At 42.0% G+C, this 22819-nt stretch overlaps 1 protein-coding gene across 2 annotated transcripts; it reads left to right on the forward strand.

The window, feature by feature from the left end:
• Positions 1–1153: 1153 nt before the first annotated feature.
• Positions 1154–22537, forward strand: LOC132849809 (interferon-induced protein 44-like). 2 transcript variants are annotated; one of them, XM_060875690.1, is made up of 11 exons: positions 1777–1807; positions 2017–2188; positions 2475–2598; positions 2709–2774; positions 3210–3476; positions 18077–18107; positions 19837–20029; positions 20134–20274; positions 20401–20572; positions 20971–21071; positions 21169–22537. In XM_060875690.1, exons 4-11 carry the CDS (start codon positions 2732–2734, stop codon positions 21340–21342), a joined length of 1122 nt encoding a protein of 373 aa, XP_060731673.1. In that variant the 5' UTR covers positions 1777–1807; positions 2017–2188; positions 2475–2598; positions 2709–2731; the 3' UTR covers positions 21343–22537. The 2 variants fall into 2 exon arrangements, with proteins under 2 accessions (XP_060731674.1, XP_060731673.1); XM_060875691.1 differs by lacking the exons at positions 2017–2188; positions 2475–2598; positions 2709–2774; positions 3210–3476; positions 18077–18107 and adding an exon at positions 1154–1499.
• The last annotated feature ends 282 nt before the right edge of the window (positions 22538–22819 follow it).

The following is a 22819-nucleotide window of genomic DNA, read 5'->3' on the forward strand; positions in this document are numbered from 1 at the left end:
GTAATGGAGAGAGTGGGAAAGAAGTAAAGAAGCGAGTGCAGGCAGGTTGGAGTGGGTGGAGAAAGGTGTCAGGAGTTCTGTGTGATAGGAAAATATCAGCAAGAATCAAGGGGAAGGTGTACAGGACAGTGGTGAGACCGGCCGTGCTGTATGGTTTAGAGACAGTGTCACTGAAGAAGAGACAGGAGTCAGAGCTTGAGGTAGCCGAACTGAAGATGTTGAGGTTCTCTTTGGGTGTGACAAGATTGGACAGGATTAGGAACGAGTACATCAGAGGGACAGCCCATGTTGGACGTTTGGGGGACAAAGTTAGGGAGGCGAGATTAAGATGGTTTGGACATGTTCAGAGGAGGGAGAGTGAGTATATTGGTAGGAGAGTGTTGGACATGGAGCTGCCAGGCAGGAGGCAAAGAGGAAGGCCAAAGAGGAGGTATATGGATGTAATTAATGAGGATTTGAAGCTAGTGGGTGCAAGTGTTGAGGATGCAGAAGATAGGGTTAGGTGGAGAGAGATGATTCGCTGTGGCGACCCCTGAAGGGAAAAGCCGAAAGAAGAAGAAGAAGAAGTGAATGGGGCTCATGAATGGTTTGGTTACAAACAGTCCTTAAAATATCTACATGTGTGTTCATCAAAACAAAGAAATTTATACAAGTTTGTAACATCATGAGGGTGAGAAAATGATGACAGGATTTTCATTTTTAGGCGAACTATCCCTTTAAAATTACACTCACTCCAATCATCTCTCTCTCCCTCTCTCTCTCTCTCTCTCTCTCTCTCTCTCTCTCTGTGATTCAATAATTTACGTTTTTTTGATTGATGTGATTGATTGTTGTTGTTATTCTGTTGTTAAAAAGGAAGGATCTAATTTTATGATGTTTTCATGTCCCATTAAAAGGGAATGCCTGTTCAAAAAATGCCATTTGTACTTTTTTATATATACTGTTCCATGGTCTTCTGCCATGTTTGAGGCATATTGAAACTTTTCATGCTTTTATGTTGGCCTTATTTCAGCTACATTTACATCTTATTCTTTGTAGTTTTGATTTTTATTGTATTTACAACTCACCTGTATGTGGACATCTTTTAAAAATAAATGCATACAATCATTTTTTGGTGCCAATAAAACTCTCATAAAGTTAAATACTGTAGATTTAACTTTGTTTAATATCTACATTTAGTTAAATCATCAAACATCTGTATGACTTGCCAGTGACTTGCTTGAATCAAGCTACAACTTGACTTGAATTGCTTGACATAAATCAGAGACTTGACTTGACTTGACTCTCACAAAAATTGACTCGGACTTGCTTGAGTCTTGAAGGTTAAGACTTGAGACTTATTTGTGACTTGCGCATGTGTGACTTACTCCCACCTCTGCAAATTGTGTATTGGAAATTTCAAACGCTGTGGACAGTGATGAAGGAAACTACTGTACACTGTAACCCTACACTGAGGAACAAATTAGGTTCCACCTCATGCTCTGCACTTGTGAGAATCAGTAAGTAACAGAAGTCATTATTACATGAAATGATATCAGTTAACTAGAGTAATGCTAATAATAACTATTCCTAATCAGACAAATACATAGCAATGACTATATAATGGGTGGTGAAAATTGTACAGGTTTAAAAAATTTCAGCGCTAATAAATAAAGGAGGGCGTAATTTCTTTTTACAATGCACCTCCTAAGAATGAGAATATACTGTTAGTATAGTTATATACATACTTATATTAATATTAATTCATAGCATGTTAATATTGTATTGTTTTTACAGCTATAAATGAATGGTGGAAAGTGGAATGGAAGTAAGTTCACAAACATGTTTTGGTTATATGCAAAGTACCATTATCCATAAAGACCTTAGACAATGGCACATGCACAGTGGATTACACAAATATATAAAAGTTAAATATGAAATATTATATTACAGTAGTTTGCCTTAATCACATCATACGTAAATAACAAGAAAATACTACAAGTATAAACAGTCTTTATTGAACTCTCTTTTCTTCAGTTCAACTCTGAAACTCCACTGTCTGAAAGCAGCCTTTACTACAATAAAAACCCCACCCTGAGTGATCAGATGCACTGCCTGGTGTTCATCATGCCAGCTGACACAATTTCAACCCAAGACAAAATGTTTATCATATAAATGAAGAGTGTCATAAAAGCAGCAAGCAGCATGGGTGAGTCAGTCATGAAATTTATATAAAAATATATTTAATAAACAATTCATACTATTAAGCTATTGTAATTATGTAGAAAGGGACTAAAACATGCAATTATTCAGGCTATAAAAACTGCCAGATACCTTCCACTTTCGTTTTCTCAGAAATGCTCTGAAAAACCGTCTGCCAAATGCTGGAAATGTCAATAAATAATCAATGTGCAATTATTCAAGCTATTTGTAGCTGACAGATACATTTTACTTTCACTTACTAAGTAATGCTCCCCCTCCCCTCTGCACTACAGTATATAACAGCAAAAGATAAAGAAGTATTAGCAGTCGAGAGGAAGACGAGCTGAGATGCACACTTGGAACAGCAGACAGAGAAACACACACAGACCTTAAATCTCACTCGGAGCTTCACACAAGGTAAGTGTTCATAAGTGTCTTTTATTACAGGTACAACCTAGTACTGTGCAACACATTTACTTGCTTTTTCTTTCTTTTGATTTGCTGCGTCACTGTTTCATTCTCCACAGGGCTACAGCATCTAATATCAAGAATGGAAAAGTTTATCATGGAATTTTTTTGTACACCCAAACTTGGTATGTAAACACAAACTGAAGCATTTCATTCAACACGGGCTAATGTTAATAATGGGTCTTAAATATATCAGAAATACATCACAGTGACTCTGGAACTGGTGCAAACTTGTTAATTATAATTCTGAATGTGTTATAATTAAATAATTATTCAGTAATTTAAACAGAGATATTGGGAGTTTGGGCTCTGTACATGACGATGGCCTAATCCAACACGCTAATCCAACACGTTAGCTGGTTCAGATGAACTAATGAAAGTTTAAATCAAATTTTAAGCATTTTAAAAATATATTAAAGGAAAAATTCTAAAAGAATTCTTTAAGCATCCTGAGGAGTGTACGGTTGGCTCGACATGCTCATGACCTGAAATAGAAACATATGTCTATATGCATTTTATAATATTTGAATTTAATGACATTTTTCTTATCCGTTTAACAGAATTTGTCACAGTTCTGGCTGATAAACAAGTTGAACATGGACAGGATTTTATTCTTACCTGTCAGGCAAACACAGCAGATGTAACAGTCTCATGGGAAAAGAATGGCCAAAAATTGCTTTGTGTTGAGGGCAAGCACAAAATGAGAACAATTGGTACAAATTGTGTCTTGGAAATTTCAAATGCTGTGGAAGGTGATGAAGGAAACTACACCGTAACCCTGAGCAAAGGTTTAGGTTCCACCTCATGCTCTGCACTTGTGAGAATTAGTAAGTAACAGAAGTCATTATTACATGAAATGATGTCAGTTAACTGGAGTAATGCTAATAATAACCAGAGATGGGGGACTCGAGTCATATGACTTGACTCGAGTTGCAAATTTGAGACTTGAGACTTGCTTGACAAATATTAAAAAAAGACTCGACTTGACTTTGACTTGACGTTCATGACTTGAGACTTACATTTACATTTACAGCATTTGGCAGACGCCCTTATCCAGAGCGACGTACATAAGTGCTTAAATCTCTAACATTAGATACATTAATGCTGGCTCACTAAGTTACATACTAAAGATACCATGAGTTTAAAACATTTGTTCAAAGTTACTATGAAAAAGTGTTAAAGTTTTTTTTTTTTTTAAATGCAAAAGATAAGGAAAGAAGTGCTAGCTGAAGTGTTTCCTGAATAAGTAGGTCTTCAACCGCCGCTTGAAAATAGCCAGTGACTCAGCTGTCCGGACCTCTAGGGGAAGTTCATTCCACCACCTTGGTGCCAGTACAGAGAAGAGTCTTGTAGTATGCTTGCCTCTTACCCTGAGAGATGGTTGAACCAGTCAAGCAGTGCTGGTAGATCGGAGGGTGCGGGGTGCAGTGCACGGAGTCATGAGGGCTTTGAGGTAAGAGGAAGCTGGTCCATTTTTGGCTTTGTAGGCCAGCATCAGTGTTTTGAATCTGATGCGTGCAGCTACAGTACCGGAAGCCAGTGGAAGGATCGCAGCAGCGGGGTGGTATGCGAGAACTTTGGCAGGTTGAAAACAAGCCGGGCAGCTGAATTTTGGATCATTTACAGAGGACGGATTGCATTCATAGGTGGACCTGCCAGCAGTGCGTTGCAGTAATCCAGTCTAGAGATGACAAGAGACTGAACAAGTACCTGAGCAGCCTGTGTGGACAGAAATGGCCGAATCCTTCTAATGTTGTAGAGAAGAAACTGACATGAGCGAGTCACATTAGCAACATGAGAGGAAAAGGCCAGTTGATTGTCCATGGTTACCCCAAGGTTGCGAGCTGTGGCTGAAGGGGAGATCAGATCATTGCGCAAGGATATAGCTAGGTCATGACGTCTGATGTCTGATGGATCCAGAGCGGGTTTCTTTAGGATGGGAATAACCCTTGCTCTCTTGAAAGTAGTTGGTACCTGACCAGATGTTATGGATCTATTGACGATAGTGGAAATGAAGGGCAGAAGGTCTTGCGAGATGGTCTGGAGCATAGTGGAAGGGAGTGGATCCAATGGGCAGGTGGTAGGATTGCAAGACTGGATGAGCTGTAAACATTTTTTTGCTGCTACAGTTGAGAAATGCGACAACAAAGGTGTAGGGGAATCCATACTCTGAGATATAAGTGCAGTCAGGGCTGAAGTGAAGGTCCGGCAGATTTTCTCAATCTACTCCTGGTAGAAGGAAGCAAAGTCTTCTGCAGTCAGGGAGAATGAAGAAGGTGGAGCCAGGGGGTTGAGCAGAGAACAGATGATGTTGTGGGATTTCCGAGGGTCATATGAGGAAGCTTCAAGCTTTTCGTTGTAGAAGGAAGTCTTGGCAGAAGTCACATCTGAGGAGAACTTGGCAAGAAGTGTTCGGTAAGAATCAAGATCTGCATCAAGTTGTGATTTCTTCCACTTTCTCTCTGACGATCTTAGCTCTCTTCGATTGTTGCGCAGCACATCTGAAAGCCAAGGAGCAGAACAAGAAGTTTTCTTGGGTTTAGTGAACATAGGGCAGAGGAAGTCCATAGTTGAGGAAAGAGAAGAGAGGAAAGTATCTGTGGCCAAGTCCAAGGGTAGTGAGGAAAAAGACTCAGGATCAGGAAGGGAAGAAAGAGTGCCAGAAGCTACAGAAGAAGGGGAGACAGAGTGAAGGTTGCGGCGGGTAAGAGCGAGGGGGTGAGAGGTAGTTTTAGGTAGGGTAGGGAGAGTGATGGTGAAGGATACCAGGTGATGATCAGAGACGTGTAGTGTGGTAGCAGGAGAAGGACGGGTGAAAACCAGGTCCAGGACATTGCCTCCTTTGTGTGTGGGGATGTAGCTGTTGAGTGTGAGGGTCAATGAGTCGAGAAGAGACAGCAGGGAAGAAGAATATAGCTTGTCAGAGGGGAGGTTGAAGTCACCAAGCAGCGTCAGAGGGGAGCTATTGGAAGGGAAAACACTAAGCAGTGTCTCCATTTCTTCCAGGAAGTCACATAGGGGACCAGGAGGGCATTAAACAACAATAATAACAAGGTTGATTGGAGAGGTAACTGAAATGGCATGGAATTCAAAAGAGGAGATGGTTAAATGTGACAAGAGGAGAGGTGTAAAGCACCGTTTCTTTGACAGCAATACACCTGTAGCACCACCCCTGCCCATTTCTCGTGGTGAGTGAGAGAAAGAATAGGCAGAGGATAAAGCAGCTGGTGTAGCAATGTTCTGTGGGGATATCCAGGTCTCTGTTAGCGCAAGAAAATCAAAGGAGTAATGGGAAGTTAAAGCAGAGATAAAATCAGCTTTTTTCACAGCAGACTGGAAATTCCAGAGCCCACCTACCACCACTGTTTGAGACTTACACAACAGAGGAGGGTAGATGAGGTTACTGGGATTGTGACCTCTGCTCCGTGGACGAGAGCTTCTGCAAGAGTAGGAATTGAGTACAGAGATGGGTTTAAGGCACATATTTGCAGTCAAAGTGAGAGTTAAGGTATGGTAGAATATATCAAAACAGTACTAGACACTAATGTTACAATGTGAGAGAGAGAGAGATACTTACAAAAAAGAGATACTTACAAAGGAGAACCTTCAATTTAAATAGGTAAGCCCTGCCCACAATTCACACCTTAAGGTAGACTGAAACTACTCCTGATTAATCAGCTGAGAGAACAACAAAGACCAACACTATAAAATCAACAAATGGTATAGAATATAACAATTCAAATCACACTACTCTAGAACAAAGTGAGTTAAGCAGATAGTATACAAAAGTCAGGAACCTACTTTACCAGAAGACAATATATTCAAATGAAGAGAGTTAAAGGTCAGGGTATATTCTGGCAAACGGTTTCCCTAGTGCTGTCATATTCTGCCTGCTCACTCGGCTGTGTAACAGCCACTTCCGGGGCGGCAGCCATCTTGGCTGTGGCACTTCCGGGTTAATACCTCTTTATACTCCGGCAGACTATTTAAGCACGCGGCCGGCGGACACTCTTTGCCAGATTGTCTCATCGTGTAATTATGTTACCGCTCGAGCATGCCTTTTGCTACCCGTAAGTTTCAGTTTTGTTTTGACCGTTTACCGTGTCGGATTTCGGCCGCGTGTGTTCCAATTCGTGGATTTTTCCTTTTTGCATACTTTTTCAGCCCAGGCTCTGGATATCTTGATTGGATTATTTTTGTTCTTTTGCTTCGCTGGACTAAAAGACCTTGTTTGGATTACTCATTTGTTTTTCTTGAGATTTTACTATTCCTGGACTCGGCCTTCTTGATTTTTCTGTCAGGTTTGTTTTTTGTTTGTGGAGTCCTGTCATCATGTTTTCTTGTGAGGAGCATTCTGTTTTCTGTTTTATGTTCCTGTTGTTATTACCGAACATTCTGCTAATTAAAACTAAATCATTGGAAGTCGTATGCGTCCTGCATTTGGGTCCATTCCCCCCTACACCCTGACAGTACAATCTGGCCAATCATGGACTCAGCAGAAGCACCAGACTTGCCTACCATTTTCTCAAACCTATCGCAATCTTCTGCAGCTCATGATAAGCAGTTACAGGATCTCACCAAAGCCACTCATGAACTTATTCGGCGTGTTGGCTCTCTCTCCAGTCCTGCTGCCTCAGCCCCCACACCGCCCGAAACTCCTCTAGTCATGCCCCCGGTCCGAGAGCCACATCTGCTACCCCCAGAACGCTTCAGTGGTGAACCAGGATTGTGCCGAGCCTTCCTCATGCAATGTGCAGTCGTCTTTGAGCTCAAACCCTCCTCTTTTCCCTCTGAGCGCTCCAGAGTGGCCTACATTATCTCCCTCCTGTCTGGCAAGGCGAAGTTGTGGGCCACTACCGAATGGGAACGGCAGTCGCCCATCTGCTCCTCAGTGGAAGCTCTCTCCTCCGAACTACGGAGGGTTTTTGACACCACGCTCCCGCAGCAAGACGCGGCCCGGGCACTGTTTGAGACTGTACAGGGAGGCTGTTCAGTGGCAGAGTATGCGGTTGGGTTCCGCACAGCAGCGGCTGATAGCGGATGGAACCCCACGGCCCTCTATGACGCCTTCTATCGAGGTCTCTCTCCTGAGCTTAAGGACGAACTCGCTGCTCGGGAGCTACCCCATGGATTGGATGAGCTCATCTCTCTGGCTACTAGAATCGACCAAAGGATACGGGAGCGAAGGGCTGAGAGAACTCCTCAACGTGTCTGGAGAAATACCCCTTGTCCCAGCTTTTCTCCTCTGCCACCATCCCCACAACCCTCATCCTCTGCCATACCCATGGAGATCGGTCGGTGGCACATTCCAGCTAGTGAGAAGGAGCGTTGCATGGTCAACGGACTATGCCTATACTGTGGGCAGGCTGGGCACATGGCCTTCTCTTGTCCGGCAAAAGGCCGGGCTCGCCATTGAGCAAGGGGGCAGTGGTGAGCCGACAGCTTTCAGTCCCTTCCAAGCCTCTTCTCAAGCTTCGGATCACGCTCGACAGCCAGGTTCATGACTTGGCAGCCTTTTTGGATTCAGGAGCTGACTCACAATTCATGGACCGTGAACTGGTACATCAACTGGGCATCGAGACTGAATGGTTGCCATGTGCACTTGACGTTCGAGCTCTGGATGGTCATATCCTCCATCAGGCCACTCATCGCACCAAGCTACTCCAAGTCACCATAGCAGAGCATCATCACGAGAGGCTGTCATTTCTAGTCACTGCTTCCCCTCAGACACCTGTCATGTTGGGCTTCCCTTGGCTTTGCCAACACAATCCTCATTTGGACTGGAGCAGTGGGTGTGTCCTCAAGTGGGGTACCCATTGTCAATCTCACTGTCTCCGGCCTCCTTCACCCAGTTCCTCCTCTGACCCCAATGATTCTCCGGACCTCAGCTCAGTGCCGTCAGTTTACCATGACTTCAAGAGGGTTTTCAGTAAAGCACAGGCCTCCTCCTTACCCCCCCACCGACCATTCGACTGCGCCATTGATCTCCTTCCCGGGACTTCTCCTCCTCGTGGTCGTCTATTCAGCCTCACTGGGCCAGAGAGGGATGCCATGACTACGTACATTCAGGAATCATTGGCTGCTGGTCTTATTCGTCCGTCCTCCTCCCCAGCTGGTGCCGGGTTCTTTTTTGCATTGACTATCGGGCACTTAATGCCATAACCATAAAGAACCGTTACCCACTGCCTCTTATGTCTTCAGCTTTTGAACTGCTCCTGTCTATCATCTGGTGCGCATCAGGGAGGGTGATGAGTGGAAGACAGCTTTTAACACTCCCACTGGTCACTATGAATACCGGGTCATGCCGTTCGGCCTCACCAATGCCCCGGCGGTGTTCCAGGCACTGGTAAACGATGTGCTGCGGGAAATGCTGAACCAGTATGTCTTTGTTTATCTTGATGACATACTCATCTTTTCCCGTTCTCAGGAGGAACATCAAGTGCATGTTCGGACCGTGCTGCAATGCTTGCTGGAGAATCATTTGTTTCTGAAGGCAGAGAAGTGCGAGTTTCATGTCACCCAGACCACCTTCCTAGGGTTTGTCCTTTCAGTAGGCAGCGTCCAGATGGATCCGGTTCGTATTATAGCGGTCAAGGATTGGCCGCATCCTGGGTCACGCAAGGAGCTTCAAAGATTCTTAGGGTTTGCCAACTTTTACCGGCGGTTTATACGGGGCTTCAGTGCAGTTGCCGGTCCCCTTCATCGGCTCACCTCCACTCTTCAGACCTTCACTTGGAGCTCGGAGGCCGAGCTGGCCTTTAATAGGCTCAAGGAGCTCTTCACCTCTGCCCCCATATTGACTCTACCTGATCCAGCCCTCCAGTTTATCGTTGAAGTGGATTCTTCTAATCAGGGAGTAGGAGCCGTTCTCTCTCAGAGGTCATCCAAGGACAATCGGGTGCACCCTTGTGCCTTCTTCTCTCGCTGTCTCACCCCGGCAGAACGGAACTATGCCATTGGGGACCGGGAGCTTCTGGCCGTGAAACTCGCCCTTGAGGAGTGGCGTCACTGGTTGGAGGGGGCAAATCAACCTTTCATTGTTTGGACCGACCACCGCAACTTGGAATATCTCAGAACGGCCAAACGCCTGAACGCACAGCAAGCTCGCTGGGGTCTCTTCTTCGGCCATTTTAACTTCACCCTGTCTTATCGCCCAGGATCCAAGAATGGTAAACCAGATGCGCTTTCACGCTTACACTCCCCAGAAGAGGAAGATTATACTACCGAGAATGTCCTTCCCACATCGGTAACCGTCCGGATTATTCAACTGGACATTGAGAGGAGGGTCCGTCAGGCCACATCTGGGCAAGCCACTCCCAGCAATTGTCCTGCAAACAGACTTTTTGTTCCCAATAATCTACGGTCCCAGGTTCTCCAGGGGTGTCATTGCTCGCCTTTGTTTTGTCACCCCGGTGTGTCCCGTACCCTGGCGACCATTCAACAGCGTTTCTGGTGGCCCACCCTCCGTAGGGACATCTGCCAGTTTGTGGGTTCATGCACCGCCTGTGCTCAACATAAGAGCTCTCATACTCCACCGGCTGGGTTCCTTCGTCCTCTTCCTGTCCCTCGACGACCATAGTCTCACATTGCAGTGGATTTTATTACTGGACTACCTCCTTCAGCTGGCCAGACCACCATCCTCTCTGTAATGGATCGGTTCTCTAAGATGGTGCACTTTATATCATTGCCCAAGCTCCCTACTGCCAAGGAGACTGCTCTGCTCCTCCTCCAGCATGTCTTTTGACTGCATGGCTTGCCTAGAGACATTGTCTCTGATCGTGGACCCCAGTTCACATCAGGATTTTGGCGGGAATTTTGTCGGCTGCTGGGAGCCTCAGTCAGCCTGTCATCGGGATTCCACCCCCAGACCAATGGTCAAGTTGAACGCTGTAATCAGGATTTGGAGGCAGGTCTTCGCATCTTATGTGCTGAGCAACCTGAGTTCTGGTCCGCCAAGTTGGTATGGGTGGAGTACGCCCATAACTTCTTGCCCTTCTCAGCCACAGGCATGTCCCCGTTCCAGGCCGCTTATGGCTACCAACCACCCCTTTTTACATCCCAAGAATTTGAGGCTTCTGTCCCCTCCGCTCTCGCCCTAGCCAAGCGTTGTCGTCACACCTGGAGAAGAGCCCGTGAGGTGCTTCTTAAGTCCTCGCAGAACTATGCCCGGTGGGCTAACAGAAACCGGCGCCCGGCACCTAAGTACCGTGTCGGCCAAAAGGTATGGCTATGCACCAAGGACCTCCCCATCAAGGGGTCTTGCCGCAAGCTCACACCTCGCTTTGTCAGCCCAATTCCCATCTCCAGGATACTCAACCCAGTCGCTGTACGTCTTAAGCTTCCTAGGAACTTACGGATACATCCCCCCTTCCATGTGTCTCGCCTCAAGCCCGTTCAGGCCTGTTCTTTGGTCGTATGCGTCCTGCATTTGGGTCCATTCCCCCTACACCCTGACAATTGTCACGACTGTTAAGGTTTATTAGTTAGTGCACGCTCTCCCTCTGCTTGCCTGCTGCGTCACGTGGTTAGATTACGCTCTTGCATGCGTTTAAAAACAGATTTAAAAACAAAATAGACAAAAAAGATAAAACAAAAACAAAAAAGTTATTTCGTGTCATTTAACTCAAGTCCGAGTCTAGTATGTTTGCTTTAACGGTCAGGGTATATTCTGGCAAACGGTTTCCCTATTGCGGTTCGCAATCGGCATAGCAACCTGTAGCACACGCCGTTTACCAACACGCGATGGGAAAGCACAATGTTCCTTCCGTTTTCCCAGCACGATACCATAGAAAGGAATTAAAAGTACGAGGCTCCAGGTGTAAGAGGCGGGGCAACAGTTACAACATTTCAAACTTAAAGCTCATGCAAACCGATATTAATAGACAGGTTTCCGTCAAATATTTATGGTTTATTTAGCAAAATTCAGTGTTATAAGCATGCATCCTCTTGTTTAATATTCTCATCAAAGTGATCATCATGAATTTAGGAGTCAAAATAATAAAAGATAGGCTACTACACCTGTCAGAGGAAATTAAATTTATTTTTGTGCCCTTTTATTTATTTATTTTTTTATGTTTGTGTTAGATAAATCCATTTGTGTGAAAATGGTATCACAAAAACAAGTAAATTGATGCTGAATAATAATTAATAACGTTTCGTATAGAGGGTGACATGGGAGTGGATTTTCAAACTTCTCCCTTCCCAAAAAAAATTCCCGTCCCATCCCAATCCCGCAAAAAAAAAAAAAAAAAACTGGGGAAAATCCCATCCCGTCCCAATCCCAAAAGAATGACTCCCATTCCCTCCCACTCCCGTGTTTTTTTTTTTTTTTTTTTCGCGGCTTCTAGAGAGTGCATGGGGAAGACGCCTTCTCTTATATTATTGTGTGGTGCGCGGGTGTGTGGAGCACACTCATTCATTTAACCAACCATACCAAAGCAAACAGATTATATTTTTACTTATATCAAAGGTATATTTGTGTATTCCCGGGTCCGCCCACTCCCGCTGACATTTTTTCCTGTCCCGTTCTAGTCACGTGATTAATAGTGATTTTGTTTCCCATCCCACGGGTTTCCCGTGTGATTCCGGTGACCCGCGGGAATCCCGAAAAAATGTCAGCCTCTAGTTTCGTATTAGTATTTCTCTCAACGGCTTTGATAGTCTACTAAACCGCATATGATTCGTCAAACGTAATAACCGCGCAATTAGAATTTTTATGCACTTTTAACTGCTCAGTCGGAACCATGAGTTTATTAGCATATGAAAACATTATAACAAACATTTATGAATATGGACACAAGGATATGTAAATATCAGATCATTTATCAGAGTTTGGTATGCAAAGGGGATGCCTTGATGCCCGATGACGCCTGAGATAGGCACAGGCTCCCCGTGACCCGAGGTAGTTTGGATAAGCGGTAGAAAATGAATGAATTAATGTTTGCAAATGTATTTTTTCCCAATTTCCCATTTAATATGTCCTTTTATAGGCTATGTCATTTTACATGTACTGTATAAATGGTTTGGCCTACCAATGAAATGAGCAGAAATTCTGCACCACTGTACATAATGTATAGGTGTCACAACCGGGGATGGAAGGAGACAGACCCGTACGCAGGATAGCTTCAAATAAAGGGGGTTTAATAAATACATAAGACATAGACAGAAATGACAATAACTAAAACAATATAAATGACTACATTTAACACGACTTGACAGGACGAGGGTAAACGTAACAAATGATCCGCGCTGCACTCAGCAACGCGGCTAACTTATATACAATTAAGACAATGATGACAATAAGGAGCAGGTGAGGTGACAGGGAGGAGCAGACGAAGGCGGGGCAGACACGTGACGAGGAATGACAACAAAAGCACATGGCCAAAAGTCCGGGCTGAATCATGACAGAACGAGGCACATGGCGAAGGCAGATGGGGGGAGCAAGGAACACGGCGAAGGCAGATGGGGGAACGAGGAACACGGCGAAGGCAGATGGGGGGAGAAAGGCACACGGCGAGGCAAGCGGGGGGAGCAAGGCTCACGGCGGCACAGCAGCGAGGGCCGAGCGACGTCCTCAGCCGAGCAGAGGGGCCGAACGACGTCCACAGCCGAGCAGAAGGGCCGAGCGACGTCCCCAGCCGAGCAGAAGGGCCACGCGACGTCCCCAGCCGAGCAGAAGGGCCACGCGACTTCCATGGCCGAGCTGAAGGGCCGAGCGATATCCTCAGCCGAGCTGAAGGGCCGAATGACGTCACAGCCGAGCTGAAGGGCCGAGCGATATCCACAGCCGAGCTGAAGGGCCGAACGCAACCCCGACACACCGCAGCCAGACTCACGTCCTGATGACCAAGGGTGGGAGGGTGGGAAGGTCCATCGCCCTGGGCCTGCAGCACCCCCCGCGGAAGAAGTGAAGCGACGCCCTCCTCGGATGAAACCGGAACTGGAGCGACGTCCTTCACCGAAAAAAAGGCGGGGCGCCGCCGCAGGGCACCAAAAAATATAAAAAGGGGCAAAAACGAGTTGGTGACATCCTCCGTGAAGGAAGTGAGGCGACGACCGCTTCGGACGGAACCAAAAGTGGAGCGGCGTCCCTCACCGGAAAAAGGGCGGAGCGATGTCACCGAAAAAAGAAAAAAGGAAAAAAGCCGGTCCGAGCTGGAAGCTATCCTGCTGGGTCTGTTAGGTTTTAAGGCGGATCATTCTGTCACAACCGGGGATGGAAGGAGACAGACCCGTACGCAGGATAGCTTCAAATAAAGGGGGTTTAATAAATACATAAGACATAGACAGAAATGACAATAACTAAAACAATATAAATGACTACATTTAACACGACTTGACAGGACTAATGATCCGCGCTGCACTCAGCAACTCGGCTAACTTATATACAATTAAGACAATGATGACAATAAGGAGCAGGTGTGGAGGAGGAGCAGACGAAGGCGGGGCAGACACGTGACGAGGAATGACAACAAAAGCACATGGCCAAAAGTCCGGGCTGAATCATGACAATAGGCCTACCTACAATTTGTAATACTGAATATTTCTGTATTTATTTTCTAAAAAACTAAATGTAGCCTTGTAGTAAATGGGATGTTATAGACAAGGTTGTCCTGTAGGAAGTGGTGTTCGGGGTTTCAGTCTGTTGTCGCCGAGCAAGTGGACATGCAGGTGTTCCGCTCGATATAAATAAAGGTTCATGTTAATTTATCTCCATGTGTCTATGTCTGTATACATATATCTGCACCTAAGGATATTACAAGCCTAATTACTAAAAACAACACCTACTGGTTAAGTTTGTATACTTCAGCCTTGGTAGAGTGCAAAGTGTCCTTTGCAAAGTTCGTTTTGAAATTGCACCTTGCGACCTTTTTGTGTTAAGTTATTTTTCCATATTTAAATAAACTGATGCCCAAACCAATTTTTCACACACACAATAATAATAAAATAAAAACAATATTATCATCATTGCACAATATTTATCTATACATATATTGTTACAGAAAACAATTACAGATTTGACAATAATGCAAAATTAAAGTTACATCATTACACATTTCATTCGGATCGCGGTTAAAGCCTATCGCGTGCGTTGCGGGTAACTCACGGGATGGGTAGCATAATAAGAAATAACGTGCATTTTAATAAATCACGGGTGGGTCGGAGGCGGATATGAGAGATGATAATTCTTTTTTTTTTTTTTTTTTTTTTTTAATAAATGAACGTTCATTTAAAACAGCATTCATTAAAAAAGGATTAAATGATATCAAAGCTGCCGATTCGGGTGAAGTTTATTATTCGAGCATCTCTAATGTACAGTAAGAAAAAGATTAAGCTTTAGATGATTTTAATTGCAATCTGAATGTCCACATCAGTGGTCACAATCCCTATTTCAGAGTGTGGGAGACATTAGGTGGTTCTAAAACTGTATCAGCATGAGACCCCCTGGCAGTATGCAATGTGCATCCTAGTTTGTGTCCCCTTCCACAGAAAATGAATGACACGAAACAATTTCAAACTTACAAATCATACATATTAAATAATACAAAAGAATGCTTTATGCAATGATTCGATAAGTTATGTTGGTTGGTAGTCTTTTTCTCTGATGATTACATTCAATAGATTCTATAGGCATAGTTCATAAAATGTCAAAAGTGTTGCCACTGTCTTATTTGTTGAATTCTTTATACTTATTACTTATTTATACTGGTTTAGTATGTACTATGTTCCAGATAGTTTGTTTTTTAATTGATTCACAATTAAAGACTGAGAAGCATACGATAACCTTTCAAGGATAGATCTCGTAATAACTATATAACTTATATATAAAATCTTTGTATTGTGTAAGTCTGTTATTGAATTACTTGTACTGCTTCTCATCTTGGCCAGGTCACTCCTGTGAATTTTAATTTCAGTGAGTTCTACCTGGTTAAATAAAGGTTAAATAAATTAAATAAATAAAAACTAATGGTTAATTGATTTCTGTTTTTTCTCCAAAACTTGGTTGTTATCTTTTATTATTTTGATTCCTAAATTCATGATGATCACTTTGATGAGAATATTAAACATAGAAGAGGATGCATGCTTATAACAGTGAATTTTGCTAAATAAACCATAAATATTTGACTGAAACCTGTCTATTAATATCTGTTTGCATGAGCTTTAAGTTTGAAATGTTGTAACTGTTGCCCCGCCTCTTACACCTGGAGACTCGTACTTTTAATTCCTTTCTATGGTATCGTGCTGGGAAAACGGAAGGAACATTGTGCTTTACAAATTACCCATCGCGTGTTGGTAAACGGCGTGTGCTACAGGTTGCTATGCCGATTGCGAACCGCAATAGGGAAACCGTTTGCCAGAATATACCCTGACCGTTAAAGCACACACACTTGACTCGGACTTGAGTTAAATGACACGAAATAACTTTTTTGTTTTTGTTTTATCTTTTTTGTCTATTTTGTTTTTAAATCTGTTTTTAAACGCATGCAAGAGCGTAATCTAACCACGTGACGAAGCAGGCAAGCAGAGGGAGAGCGCTCACTAACTAATAAACCTTAACAGTCGTGACGAAACATGGAAGGCGCTACACCAAAAATAATTAAGTTCGGGTACCGGGATTTTGTGCAAGATGAGAAGAGAAGAACAGCAGAATGCGACCACATCGCTCACAATTGAATGACAATTGAAGTTCTATCAAATTAAATTTTTTGCAAGTGCAATGTAGTGTAAATGGTTGGTCATTGTTCATTGTGGAAATGTCAGCTTTTTTGCAATAGCACTTACAATTGGTCTTCATTGTTAGGCTTTGAGTGAAAAGCGTATGGATCGTTTATGGGGATGCACATATATATAAAAAACATAAATATAATATTAAAATAAAAAACTTCAGAGTTGCAAGCACAGCCATATTCTTGTCTCGCATGCACACGCACACACATTCAATTTAAAGGGACAGTTCACCCAAAAATAAAAAAATTCTTTTATAATTTTCTCACCCTCATGATGTTACAAACCTGTATAAATTTCTTTGTTCTGATGAACACGGAGGAAGATATTTTAAGGAATGTTTGTAACCAAACCATTCATGAGCCCCATTCACTTCCATAGTATTCTTTTTTCCCCACTATGGAAGTGAATGGGGCTCAAGAATGGTTTGGTTACAAACAGTCCTCAAAATATCTATGTGTGTTCATCAAAACAAAGAAATTTATACAGGTTTGTAACATCAAGAGACTGAGAAAAAGATAACAGAATTTTCATTTTTAGGTGAACTATCCCTTTAATTAATAAATTACTCTCACTCCAATTACTCTCACTCCAATCATCTCTCTCTCTCTCTCTCTCTCTCTCTCTCTCTCTCTCTCTCTCTCCCCCCAGTAGTTAATTCACTTCAAGGTTTGTGGGATTCAATAATTTACGTTTTTTGGTTGATGTGATTGATTGTTGTTGTTATTCTGTTGTTAAAAAGGAAGGATCTAATTTAAGGATGTGTTCATGTCCCATTAAAAGGGAATGCCTGTTCAAAAAATGTCATTTGGTTGCGTCATTCATTTTCTACTGCTTATCCGAACTACCTCGGGTCACGGGGAGCCTGTGCCTATCTCAGGCGTCATCGGGCATCAAGGCAGGATACACCCTGGACGGAGTGCCAACCCATCACAGGGCACACACACACACTCTCATTCACTCACACACTACGGACAATTTTCCAGAGATGCCAATCAACCTACCATGCATGTCTTTGGACCGGGGGCGGAAACCGGAGTACCCGGAGGAAACCCCCGAGGCACGGGGAGAACATGCAAACTCCACACACACAAGGTGGAGGCAGGAATCGAACCCCGACCCTGGAGGTGTGAGCCGAACGTGCTAACCACTAAGCTATTGAAACATTTCATGCTTTTATGTTGGCCTTATTTCAGTTACATTTACATCTTATTCTTTGTAGTTTTGATTTTTATTCATTTTTAGATTTTTATTGTATTTATCTGTATGTGGACACCTTTTAAAAATAAATGCATATAATAATTTTTTGTTGCAAATAAAACTCTCATAGTCCATAAATACTGTAGATTTAATTTTGTTTAATATATCCATTTAGTTAAATCATCAAACATATGTATGACTTGCCAGTGACGCTTGACTCAAGCTACAACTTGACTTGCTTGACTCTCACAAAAAATGACTCGGACTTGCTTGAGACTTGAAGGTTAAGACTTGAGACTTACTTGTGACTTGCACATGTGTGACTTACTCCCACCTCTGATAATAACTATTCCTAATCAGTTGAAATTGCATAGCAATGACTATACAGTGTAATGGGTGGTGAAAATTGTACAGGTTCAAAAAATTTCAGCGCTAATAAATAAAGGAGGGCGTAATTTCTTTTTTTAATTCATAGCATGTTAATATTGTATTATTTTTACAGTTTTAAAAGAATGGAGGACAGTGGAATGGAAGTAAGTTCACAAACATGTTTTGGTTACATGCAAAGTACCATTATCCATAAAGATCTTAGACGATGGCACATGCGCAGTGGATTACACAAATATATAAAAGCTAAATATGAAATATTATAATAATTTAATCAGTAAATATTAGGGCTGGTAAGCGATTAAAAATTTTAATCTAATTAATCACAGGATGTGGCGATTAATTAATCTAATTAATCGCATTTAATTGCACATAAATATTAGTTGAGAATTTCTTGCAAAATGTCATTTAAAATGATTGTGTTCGAGGAAGATTGAACCAATATAACAAAAAGCAGTTTTTTTATTTAACACAAGCCTATCACTTAGGCATGTGTTCAATAATAAAAAAATGTTATGGCCATTGTAGCCTAAGTGATACAGTAGGCTCGTGTTCAATAATAAAAAAAATGTTATGACCATTGTAGCCTAAGTGATAGGCTACAATGGCCATAACATTTTTTTTATTATTGAACATGAGCCTATCACTTAGGCTACAATGGCCTATCACTTAGGCTTCACTTAGGCAAAGTAGCCTTAACAGCCTCTTCATTCCATAAGAGACGTGCGATCATATCGAGTGATGAGTTCCACCTCGTTGAAACGTCCTGTATCAGTTGCTCTCTTTGTTTGTCTCTTTGTTTGTTGCTGATGTACCTCCTCTGTGTTAGCAGGGCTGTGCTTAAAATGTCCTACAATTTTGCGACACTTTGTCAATGCATCAACAAACCCACTGTCCGGAAGGCAAACAGTAATGGTCCCCTGCAATATGTGCGCGGCACCGGGGATGTGATCTAACGGAAGTTTTCTTGCTGCTGCAACCATATTTCAAGCGCTGTCCGTTCCGATAGTGGTCACTTTTTCTGTAATGTTCGAATTGTCTGCCACCGTTAGGAACTGTTCGGCACATGCATCAGAATAATGCTGTGTCTCTGTTTTAAGTACCGTTAACGCGAAGGACTGAAGTGTCCAGTTACGATCGATGAAGTGAGTACTGTAGTAACACCTAGATAGTTGTGATTACTGATTGAAGTCCAGTGGTCTCCGGTCAGAGCAACATATTGTGCTTGAGTCAATTTTTCCTGTTTTGATAGTTTTTCGATGTCATACAGCTACTGTGCGTCTTGCCGGTAGTGTGTAGCTTGTATCGGAAGACGCAATTCGAAAAGCATCCATTAACCCCTTGTCTTCCACAATATTAACAGGCCTACTGTCCATTGCAATCCATTTAGATATTGCATTTGTTAGTGTTTCTGAGGACGACTTACTTAATTTGCGGCGATTTTCAGTCAGCGTGGTTTGGCGGAGCTTGCCTGCAGCATCCGGGGTTGTGCTAACTGCAGAGCTCGCAATATGTTTTGAGTTCAGGTGGTATTTCATGCTAGAACTACTTCGATGGTAGGCAAATTCCTTATTGCAGAGAACGCAAAGGACTTTGGTTTTATCAGTGGCTCCATTGGAAAGAGTTTTGAATTTAAATTTGCCCTTCAGAAAGCCAGGCAGATCTGTGTCGTTTGGCATCATGCTTGACTAACTCGCCACAACAGCTTATTGCAAGATGTGTAGTCGTTGGTACAGGTGTGGGGAGGGGCGGGGCGCGTTAAATGCGTTAAAAATATTAATGCGTTATTTTTCTCATAATTAATTTATCTAATTAACACGTTAAATTACCAGCCCTAGTAAATATAAATGTGCTGAAATCACCTTTTTTCTTCAGACAAGAGAGAATGTTAAACTCTCTCAAGACATTTAAAATTTGTAATGAAGTCCAAGAGCTCAGATTCCTCGTCTGTGGACCAGTTGGAGCAGGAAAGTCCAGCACCATAAACACCATCAGATCCATTTTTGAAGGCCGTCAGTTTAGCAACTGTATGGCTGCTGCAGGATCAACAACGAGTCATACTCTATGCGTGAGTCTATATTACACAGTCCTACGTGTGTGACTTCATTTCACTTTGTATGCATGAGACAATTATCTAGTTAAACTTTAACATGGTTTTCTGTAACATTACAGTATGAACGATTTAAAATCGCAAATGAAGAAAGATCATTTCCTTTTGCCTTCAATGATATAATGGGTGCGGAAAAAGACTCTGGAGTCCTCAGTGAAGATATCATCAGTGCTTTAAAAGGTCACATGAGAGAGGGTTACCCGGTGTGTAACACTTACACTCTATTGAATTTACATTTAGTTTGCCTTAATCACATCATTGTAAATAACAAATGTCACTAGAAAATACTACAAGTATAAACAGTCTTTATTGAACTCTCTTTTCTTCAGTTCAACCCTCAAACTCCACTGTCTGAAAGCAGCCTTTACTACAATAAAAACCCCACCCTGAGTGATCAGATGCACTGCCTGGTGTTCGTCATGCCAGCTGACAAAATTTCAACCCAAGACGAAGAGGTTATGCAAAAAATGAAGAGTGTCATGAAAGCAGCAAGCAGCATGGGTGAGTCAGTCATGAAATTTAAAACATATTTAAATGTATTAAATAGATTTTTTTAAATTAATTACATTTAATCAATTCATTCCTTTCCTCTCCATTTGTGTAACAATAAAAACAAAACAGAACTATTAAAATCTTGACTGCTCTGATGCTCTGACTCACATGACTCTCCATAACTGGATCATATTACATGTACAAAACATATGAATTAAGATTGTCTGCAGTTTAGAATACATAGAAATATTTGGAACTGGAAAATATTTATTTTGGTTGGCAGAAATTTTAGCACAGAAACATAAATCCAATAAACTAATCATTAATTAGACTGCAAAAATCCAGCACACGTCTAAGCTTTTACACTGACTGAAGTGTTATGTGTGTGATTCCTGATGATGCTACAGGAATTCCTCAAGTGGTTTTCATGACAAGAGTAGACCTCGCATGTCCAATACCCAAGGAGAAACTGAAAAACGTCTACAAAAGCAAGAAGATCAAAGACAATGTGAGTCATTTTTCATATTGAAAACTGTAGAGTTTCCTAACTACAAATTTTGACATCATATGTATATTTGTGTGTTTGTGTGTGTGTGTGTGTTTAGATGCAGAAATGCAGTTATGAACTGGGTGTGACTGTGAACCGTATCTTTCCTGTCTTGAACTATCATGAGCAGATCCACATGGATGAAGATATAAACTGCCTGATGCTCGATGCCTTAACACAGATTATCTACTGGGCTAATGACTATGTGCTCAAAAAGAGTTCACAACAATAATCAACCTGTAAATAAAGAAAGTTCACATGATAAGTGACAAACAATTTCAAAGCATGTCTAATGAGTTACTCAGATATTCATATTAATCCAATACTTAATGAAAATGAATTTGTAAATAGAGAAAAAAAGATTTTCAACATTAATCATCAAGCAAATTCAAGAAAACTCAGAGTCACAACCTGCTAAATAGAGTTCTATCATTTCATTAGTTATATTAGAGGTGTATCATTAGTTATTACTAAGGGATCATTAAAGGTTTCACCGACCTGTAGATCATGTCACAGTAGTTTTTTAACTCTTGAAGCAGACTTTACAGAGTGTCTTGCTTTTCTCTGGTCAGCACACATTCAAACTTTTGGTTGTATAACAGGGGGTCACGTCCTGGAGGAATGGATATGAGATCAGATTTAAAGGCCAACGTCACTGACACTATGCTGTGCATTTCCTTCAATGCAAATGATTAATTATTATTATTTACTGTGTAACTATATCCTGTTATTATTATTTGTTAATTGCTTTTAATACTTTGATTTTGTTAATACAAATGTTTATTCAGCCCTGCTGAGTTTTTCCCAGTGCTTTCAGCTAAATGCCAAAAGGCCACTTGAAATTTGCCGCAACTGCCTCCACATGTTTAGTTATCAGGCTTGGTCTGATCTTTGTACACTGTGATTGAACATCTTAGACACACTGAAGGTAAAAAAGCACTAAAATTTATGAAGATAAACCAGGAGGTTTTTATTATTAAGGGAAAACAAAATCCAAACCCACATGGCCCTGTGTGGAAATGTGTCTGTATTTTGCTTTCCCTTAAAACATTTATTTAAAAACTGCATGTTGTGTTTAGTTGTGTTATCTTTGACTAATATTTAAATTTGTTTGATGATCTGAAACATTAAAGGACAATGATAAAACAGTAGCATTAAAGTGCTACCCAGGACAATGATAAAAAAGTAGGAAAGAAAAAATCACAACATGAGAACAATATTTCTCATGATGATGGATACTGCGTTTACTGTGCAGGAAATTCAAGACAAGCATAAGCATGCAGATTTAGAATGTACATGCTCATGTCTCTTATTTCTACATAATTAAAATAGCTTAAAAGTTTCAATTGTTCATTATTCATTAGCTATAATTAAGAATGTTCCAGCATGCATGAGGAATCAATAAACATGAAATACTTGAACTAGCATTTTCTCCCCTGTTCCTTTTATATGTGTATTAAAAGCCATCACTGGTGTGGGAATTTTTTAATAAAATAATGCAAAAATACACCACGGACTAGGGGAAGGTGAGATGGGGAGCATACATCAAGAGTCAAGTGTTATACTGTGCACAGGCCATTAGAAGCAAGCAGGTCCTAGGCGTAGGTCATCAAAAGTAGTAAATGATTAACCACCCCTATAGGCTAGGAATACACAGAAACCAACACACACACACACACACACACACACACACACACACACACACACAC

Source organism: Tachysurus vachellii, chromosome 8, assembly GCF_030014155.1.
Source record: "Tachysurus vachellii isolate PV-2020 chromosome 8, HZAU_Pvac_v1, whole genome shotgun sequence".
Classification (NCBI taxonomy): Eukaryota; Metazoa; Chordata; class Actinopteri; order Siluriformes; family Bagridae; genus Tachysurus; species Tachysurus vachellii.

Bases quoted from the DNA above. Each gene is read 5' to 3' on its own strand.
- LOC132849809 (XM_060875690.1), top strand. From the start codon at position 2,732: ATGGAAAAGTTTATCATGGAATTTTTTTGTACACCCAAACTTG. The intron at 20,030-20,133 runs GTGAGTCTATAT...GTAACATTACAG, and splicing joins CAACGAGTCATACTCTATGC to TATGAACGATTTAAAATCGC. The intron at 21,072-21,168 runs GTGAGTCATTTT...GTGTGTGTTTAG, and splicing joins GCAAGAAGATCAAAGACAAT to ATGCAGAAATGCAGTTATGA.